The sequence below is a fragment of the Macaca fascicularis genome, chromosome 2 (assembly GCF_037993035.2).
Source record: "Macaca fascicularis isolate 582-1 chromosome 2, T2T-MFA8v1.1".
Lineage (NCBI taxonomy): Eukaryota > Metazoa > Chordata > Mammalia > Primates > Cercopithecidae > Macaca > Macaca fascicularis.
In genome coordinates this window covers 119,971,668-119,991,407 of record NC_088376.1, presented here as the reverse complement: position 1 = coordinate 119,991,407, position 19,740 = coordinate 119,971,668, and the positions used below count along the sequence as shown (strand labels likewise).

The following is a 19,740-nucleotide window of genomic DNA, read 5'->3' as shown; positions in this document are numbered from 1 at the left end:
CCCTCCCTGCCTGACTCTCAACATCAAATAACAACAAAATAATTATGCCAGCAGGGACAGTAGTAGCAATAATAATTATGATAATAACCACAGTAGCAATAATACATTTTTTAAATCTCTTGCCATATGTCTGGCTCTGTTTGAAATATTTTATTTCCTTTAATATTTGAAATAACCCCATGATGGAGAAAACCAAAGCTTATAGAACTGCTTTATATAGACACTGACGTATCCCATACACCTAGAACCTGCCTGGCACATAGTAAATGCTCAGTAAATATTTGTTGAGTGAATGAAGGAATATAGAAGTAATTGCCCAAGGTCACACCAAGTAGCAAAGGTGGAGCTGGATTTTGAACGGTCTCATTTATGCTCTTAGTTTCTTTGAGGTATGTAGGTAAATGCCTTGTGGGTCTTTTTATATTGTTTTAAAACACATATGGTTTTAAACAATTATTTATTTATTTATTTAGAGAAGGAGTCTTGCTCTGTCACCCAGGCTGGAGTGCAGTGGTTCAATCTCGGCTCGCTGCAGCCTCTGCCTCCCGGGTTCCAGTGATTCTCCTGCCTCAGCCTCCTGGGTAGCTGGGATTACAAGTGCGCGCCACCACACTCGGCTAATTTGTGTATTTTTAGTAGCAATGGGGTTTCACCATGTTGGCCAGGCTGATCTCAAACTCCTGACCTCAGGTGATCTGCCCGCCTCGGCCTCCCAAAGTGCTGGGATTACAAGCGTGAGCCACCACACCCGGCCATTAAACAAATATTTAAATGTATTTTACATTATTTTCATGTATTAATTTAAAGGAAACGCAGATTGTTTTAAACAATGTACAAAGAGAAATAGCATCACATGCAGAGACGTCAGTGGTTTGGCAGTCAGGGTGGCCTCGAGAAAATCCTCTCTCCAGCACTTACTTACTTTGTGACCTTGAGCACGTTACTGAAGCCTTCCTGAGCTTCAGTGTCCTTCTCTGTTAAAATGAACACCGTAAGGCTTACTTACACCGGGCTGAGGAGAAGCTTAAATGGCACCGTCCACTAAACTGAGAGCGTAGTCCTTGGCTCATAGTAGGTGCCCAATTCCAATGTCTGTTTCCCTCCAGTTTTGTATTGGAAAGTACCTGGTGATTCTCTCAAAACCTCAAAGGAGGTCTTGAGAGGGTGGAAGCTAAGCCAGGTAAGGATACACTATTCAGGCTTGGACCACGGCCAGTTCTTCTGAGAATCTGTTGTCTCGAACTCCTGACCGCAGGTGATCCACCTGCCTCGGCCTCCCAGTGTGCTGGGATTACAGGCGTGAGCTACCATGCCTGGCCCCCTGGTCGCTTTTTAAAGAAGCATGGGAGGGTTTTTTCAGCACCTGAGCACTTCTAGAAAGTGTCTATAGCAAATATATAACCTGCAGGGCTAAGGACTTAGAGACTACATGCAGTCTATTGTTCCCACAGATTCTCTGTAACTGCCTTTCTCCCCGCCCCCATATAGGCACGTGGCATTGAGACTAAGGGGTCAGGTGCCCATTAAGTTCGTTTAGGGTTTGGTTCATCTGGCTGTTTCCTTTCCATCTGAGGTGTTATCAATCTTGGATTACTTGCCCTTAAAGCACAGAGACCGAGTCCCTAGGCTGTTGCCTAGGGCAGTACACAGATAGATTCACTGGTCAGGGATGTGCCTCACCCTTGAACAGATCTGACATTCCTTTTCATAGGAGTGGAAATGGCCAATGTCCCACTTGGACCAATGTCTAAACCACTGTAATTTCTTTTAACATGTCTATGCATTTTAAGGAAAATAAATGCCCCCACTGGTAAGAAAAAAAAAAGGCTCTTATTTGAAAAACAAGAATCTTAGCTTGAATGGGCAGGTTTTGTCTCCAAGGAGATTTGAGGTTGAAGAATTTCAGCCTTCAATGACCTTCACTTTTGAGGTTTTTTATTTAATTTTGGCTGCCCTATTGCCACCAGGTGGTTAATGAAAGGAAAAGGTGCCACCTCAAAAACACTGGCCTCGTTTATTCTTTCTTTTAGTCACCCATTCAGAAATTATTCACTGACCTACTGCTCAGCACAGGGCACTGAGGGGTTAAAGTTATGTGCTGAAATCAGAGAGCAGAGACTACAGCACAATTATTGGACTCACCCAAGGTGCTTTGTTTTCATAGTTGAAAGGGAAGTGGACTGTGCATTTGCTTCAGTAAATTTGACAAGAATAACAGGGTGGGTCCTTGGCTCCTCAAATTGACTGGGAACCTGTCAGACCAAGTGTGCAAATGCACAGTTCACACACAGTGCCCTTCCTGCCTTAGAATGCCCCCAGGTAACTGATCAGTGGTTTTTGATGCAGAGGAAGTAAAATGGCATTTTTTACTTCCTGTGGGTAATTCATAACAGGAGCTGCCACTTACTGTACACCTACCATGTGCCAGGTTTTGTCACCCAACATCTATGATCCTCACAACAGCCTAACCTGGAAGGCATTATTTCTACTCTACAGATAACATCCCAGAGTCTCAACCTCCTCCTGATACCTCCCAAGATCCCAGGTATAATACGGTAGCCTCCCAAGGCAGGAGAAGCAGAACTCAGGAAGAGCATGGGGTTATTCTAGGCAGCAGGACGCCCTTGCTGCTGTGCCCCAATTCGTTCCCCAGCACATGTTGCTGATTGTGATCACAACATTCTCTGGCTTGCTATGCTGTGCAGTCCTTCTCAATACAGTGCTCCAAACAGACACTACCAGACATTCTGGATGGCAAGTGAGACATAACCTATTTGCCACCAGTGCTTGCCACCAGTGCCTGCTACCTGATAGCAGACACTGATAGCTCTTAAAACTAGAAAGGATCACAAAATTGATTTGGTTTAGACAATGTGTGCTGTGATCTTGAAGGCCAGTCTCTCTAGTAGAATAAAAATTATTTTCTTGCCATATTCCTCATGCTCAACACCTTCTGTGCAGGTCTGATGTGCCATCCCAGACTCTGGGACGGGACAGCATGGTGGGGAAGCACATAGTTTGAAGTAGGATAGACCCAGATTTGAATCCAGGCTCTGCTACTTGCTAATCATGAAACCCTGGACAAATTCCTGCCCCTTTTTGAGCCTTCATCTCCTACTCTGTAGAATGGAGATAATACCATTATCTACCTACCTCATGGGGTAGTTATGGGGATCGAATGAGATCATGCATGTAAGGATTTAGCTCTGTGCCTGACATGTAGTGAGCGTTCAATAGGCTAAAGTTTCCATTATTATTAGTCTGAATTATTATTATTAATAGCTCCAGTGAAGTTCAAAGTGAGTGCCATGTCCTGTTGCACTCTCTGCTTTCTGAGATGCTCATTTGTTTATGTCTCCATGACTTATTTCCAACTGGTAATTTCTTCCATGAGCTACTCTGTAGATCACTGGCATGAGGTCAACATCCCAATATTCTGGAAATCCCAGTTCCTGGGTAGTACGTGAAATGTCTGTATGTGGCTTTTCCTTCTGTATGCCCTTCTTCACCAGGTCCTTTCTGTTCTCTCTTCCTGTGACCGTCTGGAGTTGGGCAGTTGGTGAAGAGGACAAGCAAAGGGAGGAGGACCAAGAGCATCAACAAAATCCAGAAATGCTCTTTTAAGGGAAGCTGGCTATGTAGCAGGGATTGTCCCAGGCTCTGGGACTGTGAGCATGACTGACCAAGTCCTGCCTTCATGGGCTTATGTCTCATGAAGAGGTCAACCAAAACCCAGAAAACAGTTAAATAAAATTATCTTTCTAAAATGGGTCTGCCCTGCTAGCCTCTGTCTTAGCATCTTATCTGACTCATTCATAACAGAGATCACAATCTGTAATGACTTTGTTTTATTTTTACTCCAAATTAGTGGGCAGGGAACATGCCTGGCTCATCCACTGCTATATCCAAGGACCCAGAATGGGGCTTTGCCTGTCCAAAGTGCTCAGTGAACACAGAGCAAATGAACAAGTGACTAAGTGATGGTTTGTGAAATTTTTGTTCTGAGCCCAGAGTTTAAACTTCAGGCTACTTTTTTGTTGCTAGCACTGCTCAGTCATCTCCCTATGTAAGACAATTGAAAAGAAAATTCATTTTCATAATTCATGGAGTTTTTATTTTATAAAATGTGTGGGTTCCTTAAGGAGATCATTCTATCCCAGATTAACTGTCTATGGCTGAATTAAAAAGACCATTGGAGGCCATTTGTCTTCTGGATTTGACACTTGGAGCAGGTGGCACTATCTGGCAGGAACTGGGTCGGGGGAGCTCATGAGGCTTGACTCCAAAGCTGGGTAGTGTGTTGAATTGGTCTGGAGAGGGCTGCATGCCTGTGATGCCTGTGAGGAGAGGAGCTTCTCTTATTATTCCCTCTCCTGCATCAGTTTGCATCTAGGCTACTGTCAACATGTCAGGTTGACAAAATCATTGAGCTCAAGGAATGGAACTGTAGCACCATAAACCTCAATAATCTGGTAATACCAGGTTGCAGTGTGTATCAGTGTAGCCTATGGTCTGGGCAATTCATAACAAGAGCTGCCACTTACTGTGCACCTACTATGTGCCAGGTCTTGTTGTTGCCCAACATCTATGATCCTCACAACAGCCTAACCTGGAAGGCATTATTTCTACTCTACAGATAACATCCCAGAGTCTCAACCTCCTCCTGATACCTCCTAAGATCCCAGGTATAATACGGTAGCCTCCCAAGGCAGGAGAAGTAGAGCTCAGGAAGGGCATGGGGTTACTCTAGGCAGCAGGATACCCATGCTGCCATGCCCCAATTCATTGCCCAACACATGTTGCTGATTGTGATCACAGCATTCTCTGGCTTGCTATGCTGTGCAGTCCTCAATACAGTGCTCGAAGCAGACACTATCAGGCATTCTGGATGGCAAGTGAGATGTAACCTATTTGCCACCAACCCTTTGAATAGTGTATGTAAAAGGCTTTGCCCTAGGAATTAGAATCCTGGATTCAGAGTGTTACGCTGTAACCATGTAACTTTGAGCAAATTGCTTCTCTCTCCTGACCTCAGTTTATTAACCTGTAGGATGGAAATTATCCCATACCATATCTGGCTCAAAAAGTCACCATATAAATATAAGCTGGTGAATTGGTTTCACTGGCACTGAAGTCCTGTTTTTAATTGTACCTGGATGGTGAATCAATAAGGATCAGGCCCCTGTACAAACATGAAGCATCCTCAAAAATGGCAGCTGTGCCTGGAGTTGTGATCAGCATCTTCTCGAGGCTTTCCTTAAGGACCCTGAGTGGACTATTTGACTTCCTAAAAGTCACTGGGTGAGCTTGTTAATGCAAATTGCTGGGCACCCTCCCAAATGACTGATTAAGCTTTCCTGGGGATGGCTCCTGGCATCAGCATCTCTGAATCATTCCTCAGGTGATTCTGCTGCACGCTGCACCACTGTTTCAGTGGAAAAATGTATAGATTTAGAACGCCTCTGCTCTGGATAGGACCATGTTGAACTTTGGGATTTTAAATATCTAGGTAGCTGCTTAGCAAAAAGAGGCCCCTATCTCTTCCCCACCTTTGTCTGACAAATTCTTATTCATCTTTTAGGCCTATTCAAATGCCTCATCCTCTGGAAAGACCTCCCTCACTGTCCTCCCAGAGCCCTCCAAGCCATGTTTTCAGCACCCACTGTGTACTAGGCACTCTACTAAGCTCTAAAATGCATTACTATATTTACTCCTCTTCCTTTGAGAATAGAAGCTAATGCCATCATCACCACCTCTGCTCACACCTTAGAGTTGAGAAAAGGTGACTCAGAGAATCAAAGTGACTTTCTCTAGGATGTTTGGCTCTTATTGCATTATAGTTCATCATAATAGGCCTGTCTCTCCTACATGAGTGTAAGGTCCTTAACCTTGGGGATTGCTGACATTTGCATTCCTGGGAGCAAACACGGGGCCTGGCACATAGTAGATGCTCAACAAACCTTTGTTAAATTGAAGTGAAAAAAATAACAGAACAATTATAGTAATATAGAAAAGAGTATTTCTGTTTGCTTTCCAGCCTCTGCCTTTGTTCAAGTTCAGGGTTCCACTAGAGGAGGAGGAGGCTGACTTCTTTTGGGATTGAAGACTACAGATGTCTTCAAACTCTCCTGTAACCCTATGCTGTTGATTCTGGTCTTCTGGTAGCTTTCTTCTAAGTAACATCAGAAGACCTAGCAAGTCACAGGTTAGGGACTGAAGAAACACTTGACTGGTTGGTTGAGCTGGGGGTGCAGAAGAGAGGTGAATGTATCTTTGATGAGCTTTTTTTGTGGCTTGTAGATTAAATTTATTTTCTTCTTATGAAAGGAAAAAGGCCAGGCTCAGTGGTTCACTCCTATAATCTCAGCATTTTGGGAGGCCAAGGTAGGAGGATCACTTGAACCCAGGTGTTTGAGACCAGCCTGGGCAACATGGTAAGACCCCCTCTCTACAAAAACTAAAATTAGCCCGGTGTTGGAGTGTGCTCGTGAGGTCCCAGCTACTTGGGAGACTGAGGCAAGATAATTGATTGAGCCCAAGAGGTCAAGACTGCAGTGTGCTGTGTTCACACCACTGCACTCCAGCCTCTGCAGTGCGCTGTGTTCACACCACTGCACTCCAGCCTCGGCAACAGAAGGAGACCCTGTCTCAAAAGAAAAAAGAGAAAAGAAAGAAAAGCATACTTTTTCACACCTAACTTGGCAGACTGCCGTGGTCATAAATTTACAAATTCATTTCAAATACAGTTATCTTCAGTCCCAGTAATGACTTTTTAAAAATCATATGGCTGTAAAGCAGGAAAGTTGGAGAAGATGTCTGAGTTTCTTTCCAACATTAGGGTTCTGTGATTACATTAGGACCCTGGATATGGTTTAGAGCAAGTTTAAATTACTTAAGTACAAAGCAGCTCTAAAAATGGAATGTCTTCAAGTGAATTAGATTTTCTTTCCAATCTAATCTCCTCTTCCCAGTTAGTCATAATCTGAACTTTGTATCTAAATTTCTGCGCCTTGATATATGGAGACATTTAGAAAAAAATGAAACTCAAAGAGAAACAAACTATAACAGCACACATAAAAATAGTAACACAAACCAGTTATCCTAGAGCTTAATAGTTTCTCATAACTTCTTAGGCTGTCTTAGAAGCGTTCATTTATAGGCTGGGCGCGGTGGCTCACGCCTGTAATCCTAGCACTTTGTGAGGCCAATGCGGGTGGATCACGAGGTCAGGAGTTCAAGACCAGCCTGACCAACATGGTGAAACCCTGTCTCTACTAAAAATACAAAAATTAGCCAGGCGTGGTGGCATGTGCCTGTAATCCCAGCTACTCAGGAGGCTGAGGCAGGAGAATCACTTGAACCCAGGAGGCAGAGGTTGCAGTGAGCCAAGATCACACCACTGCACTCCAGCCTATGCGACAGAGTGAGACTCTATCTCCAAAAAAGAAAAAAGAAGGGTTCATTTACATAGTTTGGTTACAAGTCTTGGGTAACATGGTGGAAATGATAAGGATTGCATGTGCTATTTGATTGCTTTTTTCTTGCCTTAATCAAAGCCATAACCCCTACTTACCTTTGAACTTTGTTTTTTCATTTGTTTTGCAGCGAAAACGGAAACAGAGCACCCAAGATGAAGATGCTGTTAGCCTTTGCAGTCTCGACATAAGTGTAAGTATAGTCCTTTCTACCTCCACTGGCGCTGAGAGCATCTCTCTTCTCTGAAGATTATTTGTTAATAATATGCTGTGTGCTTGAAGTGGACTTCCAGGATCTGACTATGGAAGTTGTGACCTGGGGGAAAATTTTTTTTAACTGAAAAACATTTTATTTCACTGGAGAAAACTGTGTGGCCAACTTAAACTTCCAGGCTAAGTTGTTTATTGCCTATGTCTTTTCTCTCATAAAATGAATTATGAACTCAGTACATCTGGGTAGAATCTAGATAAATACGAGTGTGCTCTTTTAAAGGCTGGTTCCAGAAGATGGAAGAGATGTTTGTCCCCCTTTGAGGGACAGTTAGTGGCTTGGCCCAGCTCAGGCAGCCGGATGGGCCAAAGGCCAGAAGAAGACTCCAGCAGCATAGTGGAGTGAGTGGCTTTGGATCAGCAGATCTTAGTTTGAGTCCAGATTCTGTACTTACCATCTGTGTGACACCTTTCCTTACCTGTTTCCTCATCTGGAAAATAGGGATGAAAAGACTTAACCTGACAAAATTTGGGAGGGGATCAAATAAAACAATAAAAGAGAGAATACTAAACACATTACTTGTGCATACTGGGCACCCACTAAATATTTGCCTCATTGTGTTTTTTTTTAATCAGAAGTTTGTAGAAGATGCTCAAGTGTCTTGGTAGTTGACTGTTGGTGATGATCAAGGTGGAAAAGCTTTCTTGGCTTTGTTTCAGAACATGTCCTTGGATACTTAATTTCATCACTTTCTTTGTGTGGCCACCTTGTCTCCCCACTGATGCAACTGGGAAGCCTACCTTAGCCTCTGATGCCCTCATTATCCAGGGCCTGGGAGGTGGAGTAGGAATTCAGGCCCTCCCTGGGCTCCCCTTGTCAACTCATCATCTGCACGTCCCTGGGGTTTAACCACTGTGCTCTGTGGATCCATCTAACATTAGGCCCTGCTCGCTCTCCTCTATGGAGACCATGAAAGCTACTCTTATGAGATGAGGAGCCTTCCAAGCTGGGAATAAAGAACTGAGTCATGGTTCTGGCTCTACCTATAATTAACAGTGTACCTTGGATGAGTCATTTCCTTTCTCTGAACCTCTGTTTCTTCATTTGTTAAAAAATAAAAAGAAAAAAGGTTTGGGATCAGGCCTTCTAAAACCGTTGTGAAAAGGAAACTCATTAGATATGGATTGTCAGGTACTCAACTGATAACATTATTTACCAGTGTGAACAATGTTTTTTAAGCTATTTTTAATTACTGCAGAGTTTTCTGTGGTGCAAGCAGCCATGATGGAGTGAGCTTGAACTGGCACTAATTAATGTACTTCAGCATCTATTTTACCATATGGTGTTTGTTTGTTCCAATCTTTAGACCCTCAGATTGATGGAGTTGGGCCAGTTTACTAGGTTGCCATGGTGAACAGAACAAAAAGATGATGTTCCTCTGGGTTTTACTTTACTCATTGAATATTTTGTTATTGACAAGTGAAGTCTATGGAATTTCTCTTAGCAGCAGCAAGATTTTTTTGTGTGTTTGAATCTTTTTAATTTTGTGGAAGTTTACTTTTAGAATTTAAAGATTTTCAGAATTTAAAGACTGTCAGAATTTACAGAGCCCTTAGCCACCATGTATGTATTCCAGTCCCTTCACTTTGCAAATAAAGAAGTGGAAGCCCTGGAGGTGTAATGACTCAGGCAAGACTTCAATCCAGGTCACTTCTAAGATTATGCCTTGTCTTACATTTTTCCCCAAGTATATTATTGATATCCATTTTTCAGGAAAGCATGTCTCTAGATGCTTTCTATCAAAGAACCACTAACATTGTATTAAAGGACTGTTTACAACTATGAATTATGATTTGATTTTTGTCTTGATTGTCATCAGTGGCCTTGACTTCCCATCAAGGTCACAAGCCTGTGGATAATTTGGCTTCTTTTCTCCTTGTGCAGCTACGGATGATGTTTTCTTTTTTCTTAACTATCTCATATATTATGTTTTGTCAGAGTAAAGAGACTTGTATAGAAGATGAATCTACCCCATTACCACCACCATGGCCGATCCCTACGCTTAGGGTCTCAACTCTGGACAGACTCATTTCTGATTTACCTGGCATTTTTCCTGAATCTTGGCAAACAGGGCTGAGTTTCCTCCATTTATTGCCACATAGTATAATAATTGCAGAAGTTGGAAGAATTCTAGAAACTGTTGTAGGAACATGAAAACTGCTGTTTTGCAGATTCCACTGACCATTAGAGTCATATGGAGATGATAGAGGGTGTGACAGATCCAGATGTGGCCATGGAGGGAGTGTGACTAAATTTAAGTAACTTTCTCGCAGTAGGCACTCTGGAGAGATGAGTTGAATGGAATTAAATGGTAGATAGAGCCACACAGGAGAAGATGTTTTGCCATTAAGGCAACAATGGTGAAATGAATATCTGAATCCAATAAATTAATTGCTCTAATAAGTAAATGGCCTCTGCAGGCTACTCAAAAGAGCTTTATCTTTGTGCATTTAAATGATGATATCCAATAGAGTCACTATCCCTGAGCTAACTGGCAGTATTACTGAAGAGTTTTTTTCAGACTGTTTCTATGTGTAGTGGAAAGTATCTTTGGAAAAAAAAAAAAAAAAGGTGGGTCCCATTGGATGACTCATACCAGAGGATGCGAGGGTTTGAGAAAGTAATGTGAGTAACTTTCAATTTTTATTCCATTTAATAAGTCGTAAGACATTTGCCAGATATGTGCTTTGAACAAGAAATTGCTAGATGAGGGGACAGGTCTTTGGGGATCATAGTCAAGTTTTCATTGAGTCCCAGCTCAATGCTAGATACACAGTAGATTCTTGATAAATACTGTTGATGGGTTAAAAAACAAAACAAAACAGTGAACTCGCCTAATGTATACCTCTTCTGAAGAAATATCTCTGGGACTTAAAGTTGAGAAATATTAACACAGACTAAATCCCCCTTTGATTAAAAAGTAAGTGCCCCATAGCAGCAGTCCCCAAACTTTTTGACACCAGGGACCAGTTTCATGGAAGACAGTTTTCCACTGACCAGGTGGGGTAGGGGATGGTTTCAGGATGATTCAAGCACTTTACATTTATTGTGTACTTTATTTCTATTATTTTTACATTGTAATACATAATGAAATAGTTACATAACTCATCATAATGTAGAATCAGTGGGAGCCCTGAGCTTGCTTTCCTGCAACTACACAGTCCCATCTGGGAGTAACGAGAGGTAGTGACAGATCATCAGGCATTAGAATCTCATAAGGGGCCAAAACCTAGATCCCTTGCATGCGTAGTTCACAATAGGGTGTGTGCTCCTATGAGAATCTAAAGTCTCCACCACTGATCTGACAGGAGGCGGAACTTGGGCGATAATGAGAAAGATGGAGCATGACCATAAATACAGATAAAACTGTGCTTGCTTGCCCGCCGGCCACTCACCTTTTACTATGCAGCCTAGTTCCGTGGCCCTATAGAATGTTTGATGTTATCATCACTCAGACACCCTTCAGGATGACTGACGTTATTCTTACAGAACAGGGATCCTCGCTTGTTTAGGGGGATGCATCACTTACTCTTTTGGGAATCTGGTGATAGCATAGGAAATTTTACAAGATTGATGTGTGATTTCAGGGGATTCATGGATCCCAGCCAAGACCCCATGTTAAGGGTTTCTCTTACAGAGGAAACTGGAAGGGTCTTAAAGCTCGGTGATGGGTGACGTATCTCCAAATAATTGTTTTCTGACTCTCTACTCCCAGCACTTGGTGAAAAATGAATTCTGACTGGAGAGTCAATGTTAGTTGATGATATAATCGGTCACTATTTTTTCCCACCGCCTCACCGCCTCACCCAATCCCCTGACTGGGCCCCCAACTTCCTGGTGGGTTAGAACACAAATTATTTCTGAGGGAAAATAAAAAGCAACGTACACTTTTGAGAGCAATCTGCCGAGTGGAGAAGGCTCCCAGCAGCCACCTACGAATCTCCTCTCACGTCAGAGGATATGAGTAGGATGGTTTCAGGGAGCTTGCCTCCCCCACAGCACTTTTCTAGTTTAAATTCTTATGGGCAAGAGACGATGTAGCTCATGTCACCACAGGAAAGGCCCTTGGTGCCAGAGCTCCTGCTGCAGAGCACAGCTCAGCACCACACATTCTTTCTCATAAAACAAATGAGCTCTGGGTGGAAATAAAAATAGCCTCCAATGATAAAGTAATATAAAAATAAAAAGGAATATATGTTCTCTAGAAAAATTGGAAAATGTGAACAATAGTTTGACAATCCCACCTCAAAGCCATAGCTACATTTTGATGAATTTCCTTCCTGTCATTATATACAAACCTTTATTTTTTTCATTATGAAATATTTCAGACATACAAATGGCATAAAGATAATAGAAAACCCCACGTAGCTACCAATGCAACTGAAGAAATACGCCTTTAACAGTGATGCCAAAGACCCTTGCAAAACCTTTGCTTTGTGGAGTTTGATGTTTGTTTCTGCTTTGCATGTCCATAAGTTTGCTATGGACATGTATCCCTAAATAACATATATATATTTAACCAGCTTTTAAAATTTATATAAGCATACATAGTTTTTAAAAATTGAGATCGGGCAGGCACACACAGTAGGCCTATAATCCCAGCAATTTGGGAGACTGAGGTGAGAGGATCACTTGAGCCCAGAAGTTCAAGACCAGTCTGGGCAACACAGGGAGACCCTGTTTCTACAAAAAAATTAAAAATTAGCCAGGTATGGTGATGCATGCCTGTAGTCCCCACTACTTGGGAAGCTGAAGTGGGAGGATCGATTGAGACTGGGAGGTTGCTGCAGTGAGCTGTGACTGTGCTGCTGCACTCCAGGCTGGGTGACAGAGTAAGACCCTATCTCAAAAAAAAAAAAAAAAAGAAAAAGAAAAGAAAGGGGTTATAGTACAAATTAATTTATTCATGAATTTTTCACATACTATATTAAGAACATGTCATCATATTATGAAATATTCTGTAAGAATATTATTTTTAATAACAATAGAGTACTTTATCAAATGGGTTCATTTAAATCTATTCCACCGACCCTTTACTGGGTATTTAGATAAGTTCCAACTTTTCGGCCGGGCGCGGTGGCTCACGCCTGTAATCCCAGCACTTTGGGAGGCCGAGGCGGGCGGATCACAAGGTCAGGAGATCGAGACCACAGTGAAACCCCGTCTCTACTAAAAATACAAAAAATTAGCCGGGCGCGGTTGTGGGCGCCTGTAGTCCCAGCTACTCGGGAGGCTGAGGCAGGAGAATGGCGTGAACCCGGGAGGCGGAGCTTGCAGTGAGCCGAGATCGCGCCACTGCACTCCAGCCTGGGCGACAGAGCGAGACTCCGTTTCAAAAAAAAAAAAAAAAAGTTCCAACTTTTCACTATTATAAGTAATGCTGATGGGCATCCAGGAACATGTTTGTGTAATCTCTTTTATCAGTAGGATAAAGTTTGAGATATGAAATTCCTGGCTAAAAGAGTATGAATATTTTTACAATCTGTGAACAGGTTTATCCTCTGCTTCTGGCAGTGAAGTGCAAATGAAATTTAAAGCTGTTGAGTATCTTGTGTGGAATCTCACAGGCGTGGGAGATTGTTTTCAGCTTTCCCTGGCCCTTCTCTCTTCCCACTACATGGCCAGTCCCTTGCTAAGACTGTAACTTGAGGTGGGACATTTGCTTCCCCCCTCCACCTATCCTGCCTTTAGGAGAGCCCCTGACAGGGCCCACACTCCTCTCTTGATTGGTGGGGATGGAGCTGGTGGTGGGGCATCTTTTCTATGCTGGTGGAGCTTTCCCATGGGAGCATGTGGCTGGACCATCACTTGGGGTGAGATAGGATTGGAGTTCACATTCTTCCTGCATTTTTATTTTGCTGATTTGCAACCATCAAGATGGCCCTGTTTAAGCTCCTGGCAAGGAATACTTGGGAAGAATGTGCTCACAGCTCTCAGTGCTTTTGAGATCCATGTATTGGGATTCTTCTGCCCCTTTTGAGAAATCTACACAGAAATCCACATGGCAAATGTTTGAATCTCACCCCTTCCCTCTCTTCCTAAGGGTAGTAGTTGAGGAAGAGCTGAGCTATGGTCTGCCAACAGTGGAGGAGGCTCTTCTGGAGCTCACTAACATGACTGCAAGACCCTCACTGAGGTCAAGCAGTATTCAGCATCTCTGTGGCCTCCTCACTGGCCTCCCGGCCTCTTTGTAGTCTGCTCTCTAAGCATCAGCCAGGGCCATCTTTCCAAGATGTCATGCTGCCTCCAGGTTCCCAGACTGTGCTTCCAAAGGCTTGCACCATCTGGCGCCTGCCTACCTCCTGAACCACTCCCACCTTTTACACATGCAGGCCAACCATGCTGGGTTTCTTTCAGTTTCTCAAAGTCGTCATGCTCCATCTTGTCCCTGGGCCTCTGCACATGCTATTCTCCCGTGTGTGGAATGCCTGCTGTTCCTTCTTCTCCCCGCATTTCACCTGGCTCGTGCTCCCTTACCCTTCTTATCTAGCTCTCCTCTAAGAGGCTCCCAGACTTTCCAGGATTCCTTTGTACCTCTCCCTGCAGCCATTCCCTACCACCACTACCCCACGCTCACAAGCTTGTGTCCCCGTCCTAGTCTTTATCACCCAGCATTGTGATGCCTGCTTCCATTTCACCTTCAGAGGCAGGCTGTGAGCCCTTCACAGGGAGGGCTGTGTTCTATTCTTGTTACATCCCCAACACCTGGCACAGGGCCTTGCCCATAGCAGGTGCTGAATAAACACTGAATGAAGGTATGCTTGAAATTTCTTCTGTTGTATGAATAATTGAAAGAAAGGGACAGATAAATGTTAAAAAGTCAGTAGCATTTCCAAAAAAAGGAGGGTTGGGATAGAATTTTTAAAATTTAAGGCAGAAGATGAGATGAACATATTTTTCTCAGATGTGTGACGCCAGGAAGTCTTTTGGACTTCGTTCACTCGGGTGTACAAAAGGCTATTCCTGATTTTTTTTGTAGTACATGGTATAGAAGTGATCTGTTTATAAGTTCACCAATAACCTGTGAATTCCCTCAAAGCAAATACATAGTGTCCATCATAGATGCTCCATAAATATGTCTGGGATGGGTGAATGAATGAATGAATGAGTCTCAGATTGAGTTACTTATATGGGTATTCTGAGATGCTCAGTATTACTCTTACTAGCATGGTTTTCCTGGGATTAATATTAATCAGAATTTCAGGGAAGAAGGGACCAAATGGCTAGAGTCCTTTCTTACGTAGCATGGCTGTGAGAGACTCATTAGATACACAGTGACAAGAGCAGCTACTGTTGATTTAGTGCTTACTATGTGATGGGCACTGTGCTATTATACATTTTATTATTTAATCCTCATGTTATCCCTTTAGAGATGAGGCAAACGGAGTGGATAGAAGTTATAAACTTGCCTGAGGCCTTACAGCTAGCAAATACCATAGCTTTTGGATCTGAGTGTCAGGCCTGTCCTCCCAATCACAGTGCTAATTATAGTTATTATATTAGTAAATAGCATACTATAGCATGCTAATATGAATTAAGTATTCATATGCTCTGTGCTTTCCAAATACCTCATTAAATTCTCACAGTGGTATGGTCCTGTGACAATGGAATGTATCATACCCTTTTTGCAGATGAGATAACTGAGAGTCAGAGAGATAAACAATTGGTTCAAAGTCACAGTAACATGAGGATTAAATAATAAAATGTATAATAGCACAGTGCCCATCACATAGTAAGCACTAAATCAACAGTAGCTGCTCTTGTCACTATGTATCTAATGAGTCTCTCACAGCCATGCTACTCTAGCCATTTGTAAATTTAAGCCCAGGATGGTTTGATTCCATAGCCTCCCCACACCACCTCCAGGACAGGAGAGGAGAAGAAAGCTTTTGGCTCCCTGGCTTTCAGTGCTGGATGATGTTTAGTGCTTTTAGCTGGTCTTATTGACAAAGTTGCTTTGAGGTTTATGACAGGCATCCCCAAATTTCCATTAACTGTGCACTCCAGTTATTTATGCTATCGTGTGCATGCCCAAAGCACAAGCATTGATATAGAAGAGGGGAAAAAAAGCTTTCCTGTCTCAGTTAAGCTAAAAGGTGTTTCATTGCCAGGATATGTTAAACCAGGCATGGAATAGCTGTGAGATTTATTTTATCTCTGCTCAGCAGAGTCCAGATAATTAAAAAAGATACCATTTCTGTGGTTTTGTTTCTCTTGGTCTGTTCTGGAACTTGCTAACTGGGGAGATTAGCCTTGCCCTGGCCAGCATGGGGCCTTGATGAATTATGTGGGAGAGGTTAATAATGCTCTTATGACCGAGGAGACCAGGCATCTAGCTGAGATTGGGTCTTCATTAGCACATGCTTATATTTAACTTGTTGGCATTTTTCTTTGTTTGTTTGAATTTATGGTCTATTCTTGCTGTCTGTGAAACTGTTTGGGCTAAGGTAGCAGACACCGTATGTTTGGTCCAATGGTTGTTCTTGATGCTGCCACCTCTGATGGCAAATTTACTTGTGCTTTGAGTGTTCACACAGACACATTGCATCTTGCCTTTGGCCTAATAGATTAGGTGGTAGATGATAGTTGCTGTAATCTTTTATCTTTGACTCACTTCTTGAAAAGCACAGTGACAAAGAAATTCCAAGGAGCTTCAGGACACACTCTCGGATGTGGATGATATAACAAAGTGTAAGTCAGTGTATTCACCTTTTCTCATTCCCCCTCAAAGTGACCTTGATGCGGCCCTTGTTAAATGAGGGTGCTTGTGCCCCAGAACACCTGTTTGTTGGAATTTATCACCAGAATTACAAACTTCAGGAGGTTAGAGAGTGAACATCATTCTGTACCTCAGTTTCCTCACCTGTAAAACTGAAATTGTAACAATGCCCTGCCTTAAAGTTGTAAGGATAAAAATGAGTTAATTCGTGCCAGGTGAGGTGGCTCACACCTATAATCCCAACACTTTGGAAGGCTGAGGCTGGAGGATTGCTTGAGCCCAGGAGTTCGAGAACAGCCTGGGCAATATAGTGAGACCTCTTCTCTACAAAAAAATTTATATAGCCATTAAAAAAGAATGAGATCATGTCCTTTGCAGGGACATGGATGGAGCCATTATCTTTGGCAAACTAACGCAGGAACAGAAAACCAAATACCATATGTTCTCACTTGTAAGTGGGAGCTAAATGATGAGAACACATGGACACATAGAGGGGAACAACATACACTTGGGCTATCAGAAAGTGGAGGGTGGGAGAAGGGAGGAGGGAGAGGATCAGGAAAAACAACTAATGGGTACTAGGCTTAATATTTGGGTGATGAAATAATCTGTATAACAAACCTGCATGACACATATTTACCTATGTAACAAACCAGCACATGTACTCCTGAACTTAAAAGTTAAAAAACAAAAAAAACAGAAAAACACGTAGCACAAAAGTAAAACTTGTTTGATGTTTTAAAAAAATAATAAATTTAAAACTTAGCTGAGTGTGGTGGCATGCACCTATAGTCCTAGCTACTTGAGAGGCTGAGGTGGGAGGATCACCTGAGCCCAGGAGGCAGAGATTGCAGTGAGCTAAGATCATGCCACTGCACTGCAGCCTAGGTATCGGAGCAAGATCCTGTCTTTATTTAAAAACAAACAAATAAAATAAAATAAAAGGTTAATTTATGTAAAGTACTTAGTACCTGGCCTATCATGAGCACACACACACACACACACACAAAAAACAAACAAAAAACAAACAAACAAAAAAACTATTGTTGCTATTGATTTTATTATACAAAATCAACTTTATTGTTAAGTTCGGAGGTCTTTGTTATTAGTACAAGTATTCCATAAATAGAATTGATCATATAATTTTAAAAAGCAGTATATGAGGTCAGGCACAGTGGCTTACGCCTGTAATCCCAGCACTTTGGGAGGCTGAGTCGGGTGGACTACAAGGTCAGGAGTTCGAGACCAGCCTGGCCAACGTGGTAAAACCTCGTCTGTACTAAAAATACAAAAATTAGCTGGGTGTGGGGGTGCATGCCTACAATCCCAGATACTCGGGAGGCTGAGGCAGGAGAATCGCTTAAACCAGGGAGTGGGAGATTGCAGTGAGCTGAGACCATGCCACTGCACTCCAGCCTGGCGACAGCGAGACTGCATCTAAAAAAAAAAAAAAAAAAAAAAAAAAAAAAAGTATATGAAAAGAGGTATATAAGGATTTTTATTACGGCATTGTTTATGATAGCCAAAACTGGAAACAGCATGAATATCCAAATTATATAGACTTGTAAATGCATTGACAATATAAGTGTGAAATGCAGTTACAGAACACATGCTATATATGTTATGCTCCTATATGTTTATATGCATTTATCTATATAAAGGAAGAAGTATGGAAGAGCATACACTGTATTGTGGATAGTCCTTAGATTGGGAGAATGGAATTGTGGGGATGAGGAGATTAAGTTCTAGGGATTCCTGAGCTTTGGTATTTTGCAAAACCTGTGAACACCCCTTTCCCCACAAAGACTGTTTATATGTGCCCAAAGCAAAATTCACAAGGTTACAGCAAACAAGTTATGTTGAAATATAGTTATAAAAATGTTTAAAAACAAATTTGTGGTTAGAGCATGTGCTTCTTAATGCATTAAGTAACATCTGGCAACAAGTCTAATAACTAATACACCTTCAGTGATATGATAAGAATAAGAATAAATGATATTTTGAAATACCTACACCAACTACACTGTCATTTGAAAATATAGTGATTTCTATGTTGACAGTCACAGGTCTGAGAATGCTTCTGTGATGTGTAGTCGCCATTCATACTGGAAAGAAATACTAAATTTCAATCATTGGTGAAAATAAAGATGTATCTCATTTTTCCATCCAAGCTTGAAGATGCCCTGAATTTTATTCAGTGAACTCTTGAGGGTGTGAGAATTCTAGATTATGAATCTCTGCTTAAGACAATCTGTTATGATAAGCTTTTCTATTACATTACATTTGTAATACAAATGACTGCAAAAAATACAAGTATAATAGATTTTGACCTGTTGGTATATGAGATTGTTAGTGTTAGTAAAGATAAGAATGTAAAACATTATGTAAGTTGTTTTTAGGAAGACCATGTAATAGTCATGAAATCAGTTCTCAGCACTTGGTGTTTAGATTTTTCCTTGAGAACAGTTTAGTTTACTGGTCCTTCACATTGCTTTTTAAAATCTTTTGTTTGTTTGTTTTTGTTTTTAGTTTTTAGTTTTTTATGCTTCATCTGCCCATCTACACATTGCTTTTTGAAATAGATAACTTGAGCCACCTCAGTATTTTAGTAGAAAATCTTTTCTGCTTCTTCTACTGTTGAAAAAAATAATTTGGGGATAGAAAGATGTTTTAATTTTTAGAGATAAATATGGAAGTGTTTAGGGGTAAAATGTCTTGATATCTTTGATTTACTGTCAAATTCTTTAGCATAAAATATAAAGTGAATATTTTAAAGAGAAAAACGATTTTATTTTTAATTATACAAGTAACACTGTATACAGTCTTATCATTTAAAAATCAAACAGCAGATGGAGAGCTAACAGTGGCTCCACCATGCCCCAGTCCCACTTACCTCCTCAGGTATAATAATCAGTTTACTGTCTCCTTCCTGATATTTAGATAGAGTTAGATAGATAGATAAATAGATATGTAAAAATTAGTTTGTGATGGCTTTTTGAGGACATGTTGTCATTGTTTCTATTTTAATTTTCAACTTGCTTTTTTTTCCCTTTAAATAGATTATTCATTTATTTATGGCTGTGAGAAGAGATAGTATATTGAAAGCTATTCAGTTACAGAAAAGGGCATCCTCAGAAAGCAAAAGGAAGAATGCCTTATCTTTAAATTTTTCTTCTATATAGGGTAGACTTCACTTTTTCTTCAGAGCAGTTTTAGGTTCACAGCAAAATTAGGCAGAAAGTACAGAGCATTCCCATATGCCCCCAAGTCGATAT

At 41.5% G+C, this 19,740-nt stretch overlaps 1 protein-coding gene across 14 annotated transcripts in view; it reads left to right on the top strand.

The window, feature by feature from the left end:
* Positions 1–19,740, top strand: part of ARHGEF3 (Rho guanine nucleotide exchange factor 3) — a 347,163-nt gene that overhangs the window by 173,643 nt on the left and 153,780 nt on the right. For all 14 annotated transcript variants that reach the window (XM_074032546.1, XM_045386029.3, XM_074032549.1 and 11 more), the window contains one exon: positions 7,606–7,668. In XM_074032546.1, the coding sequence (XP_073888647.1) occupies positions 7,606–7,668 (63 nt within the window). The remainder of the gene's footprint in view (positions 1–7,605; positions 7,669–19,740) is intronic.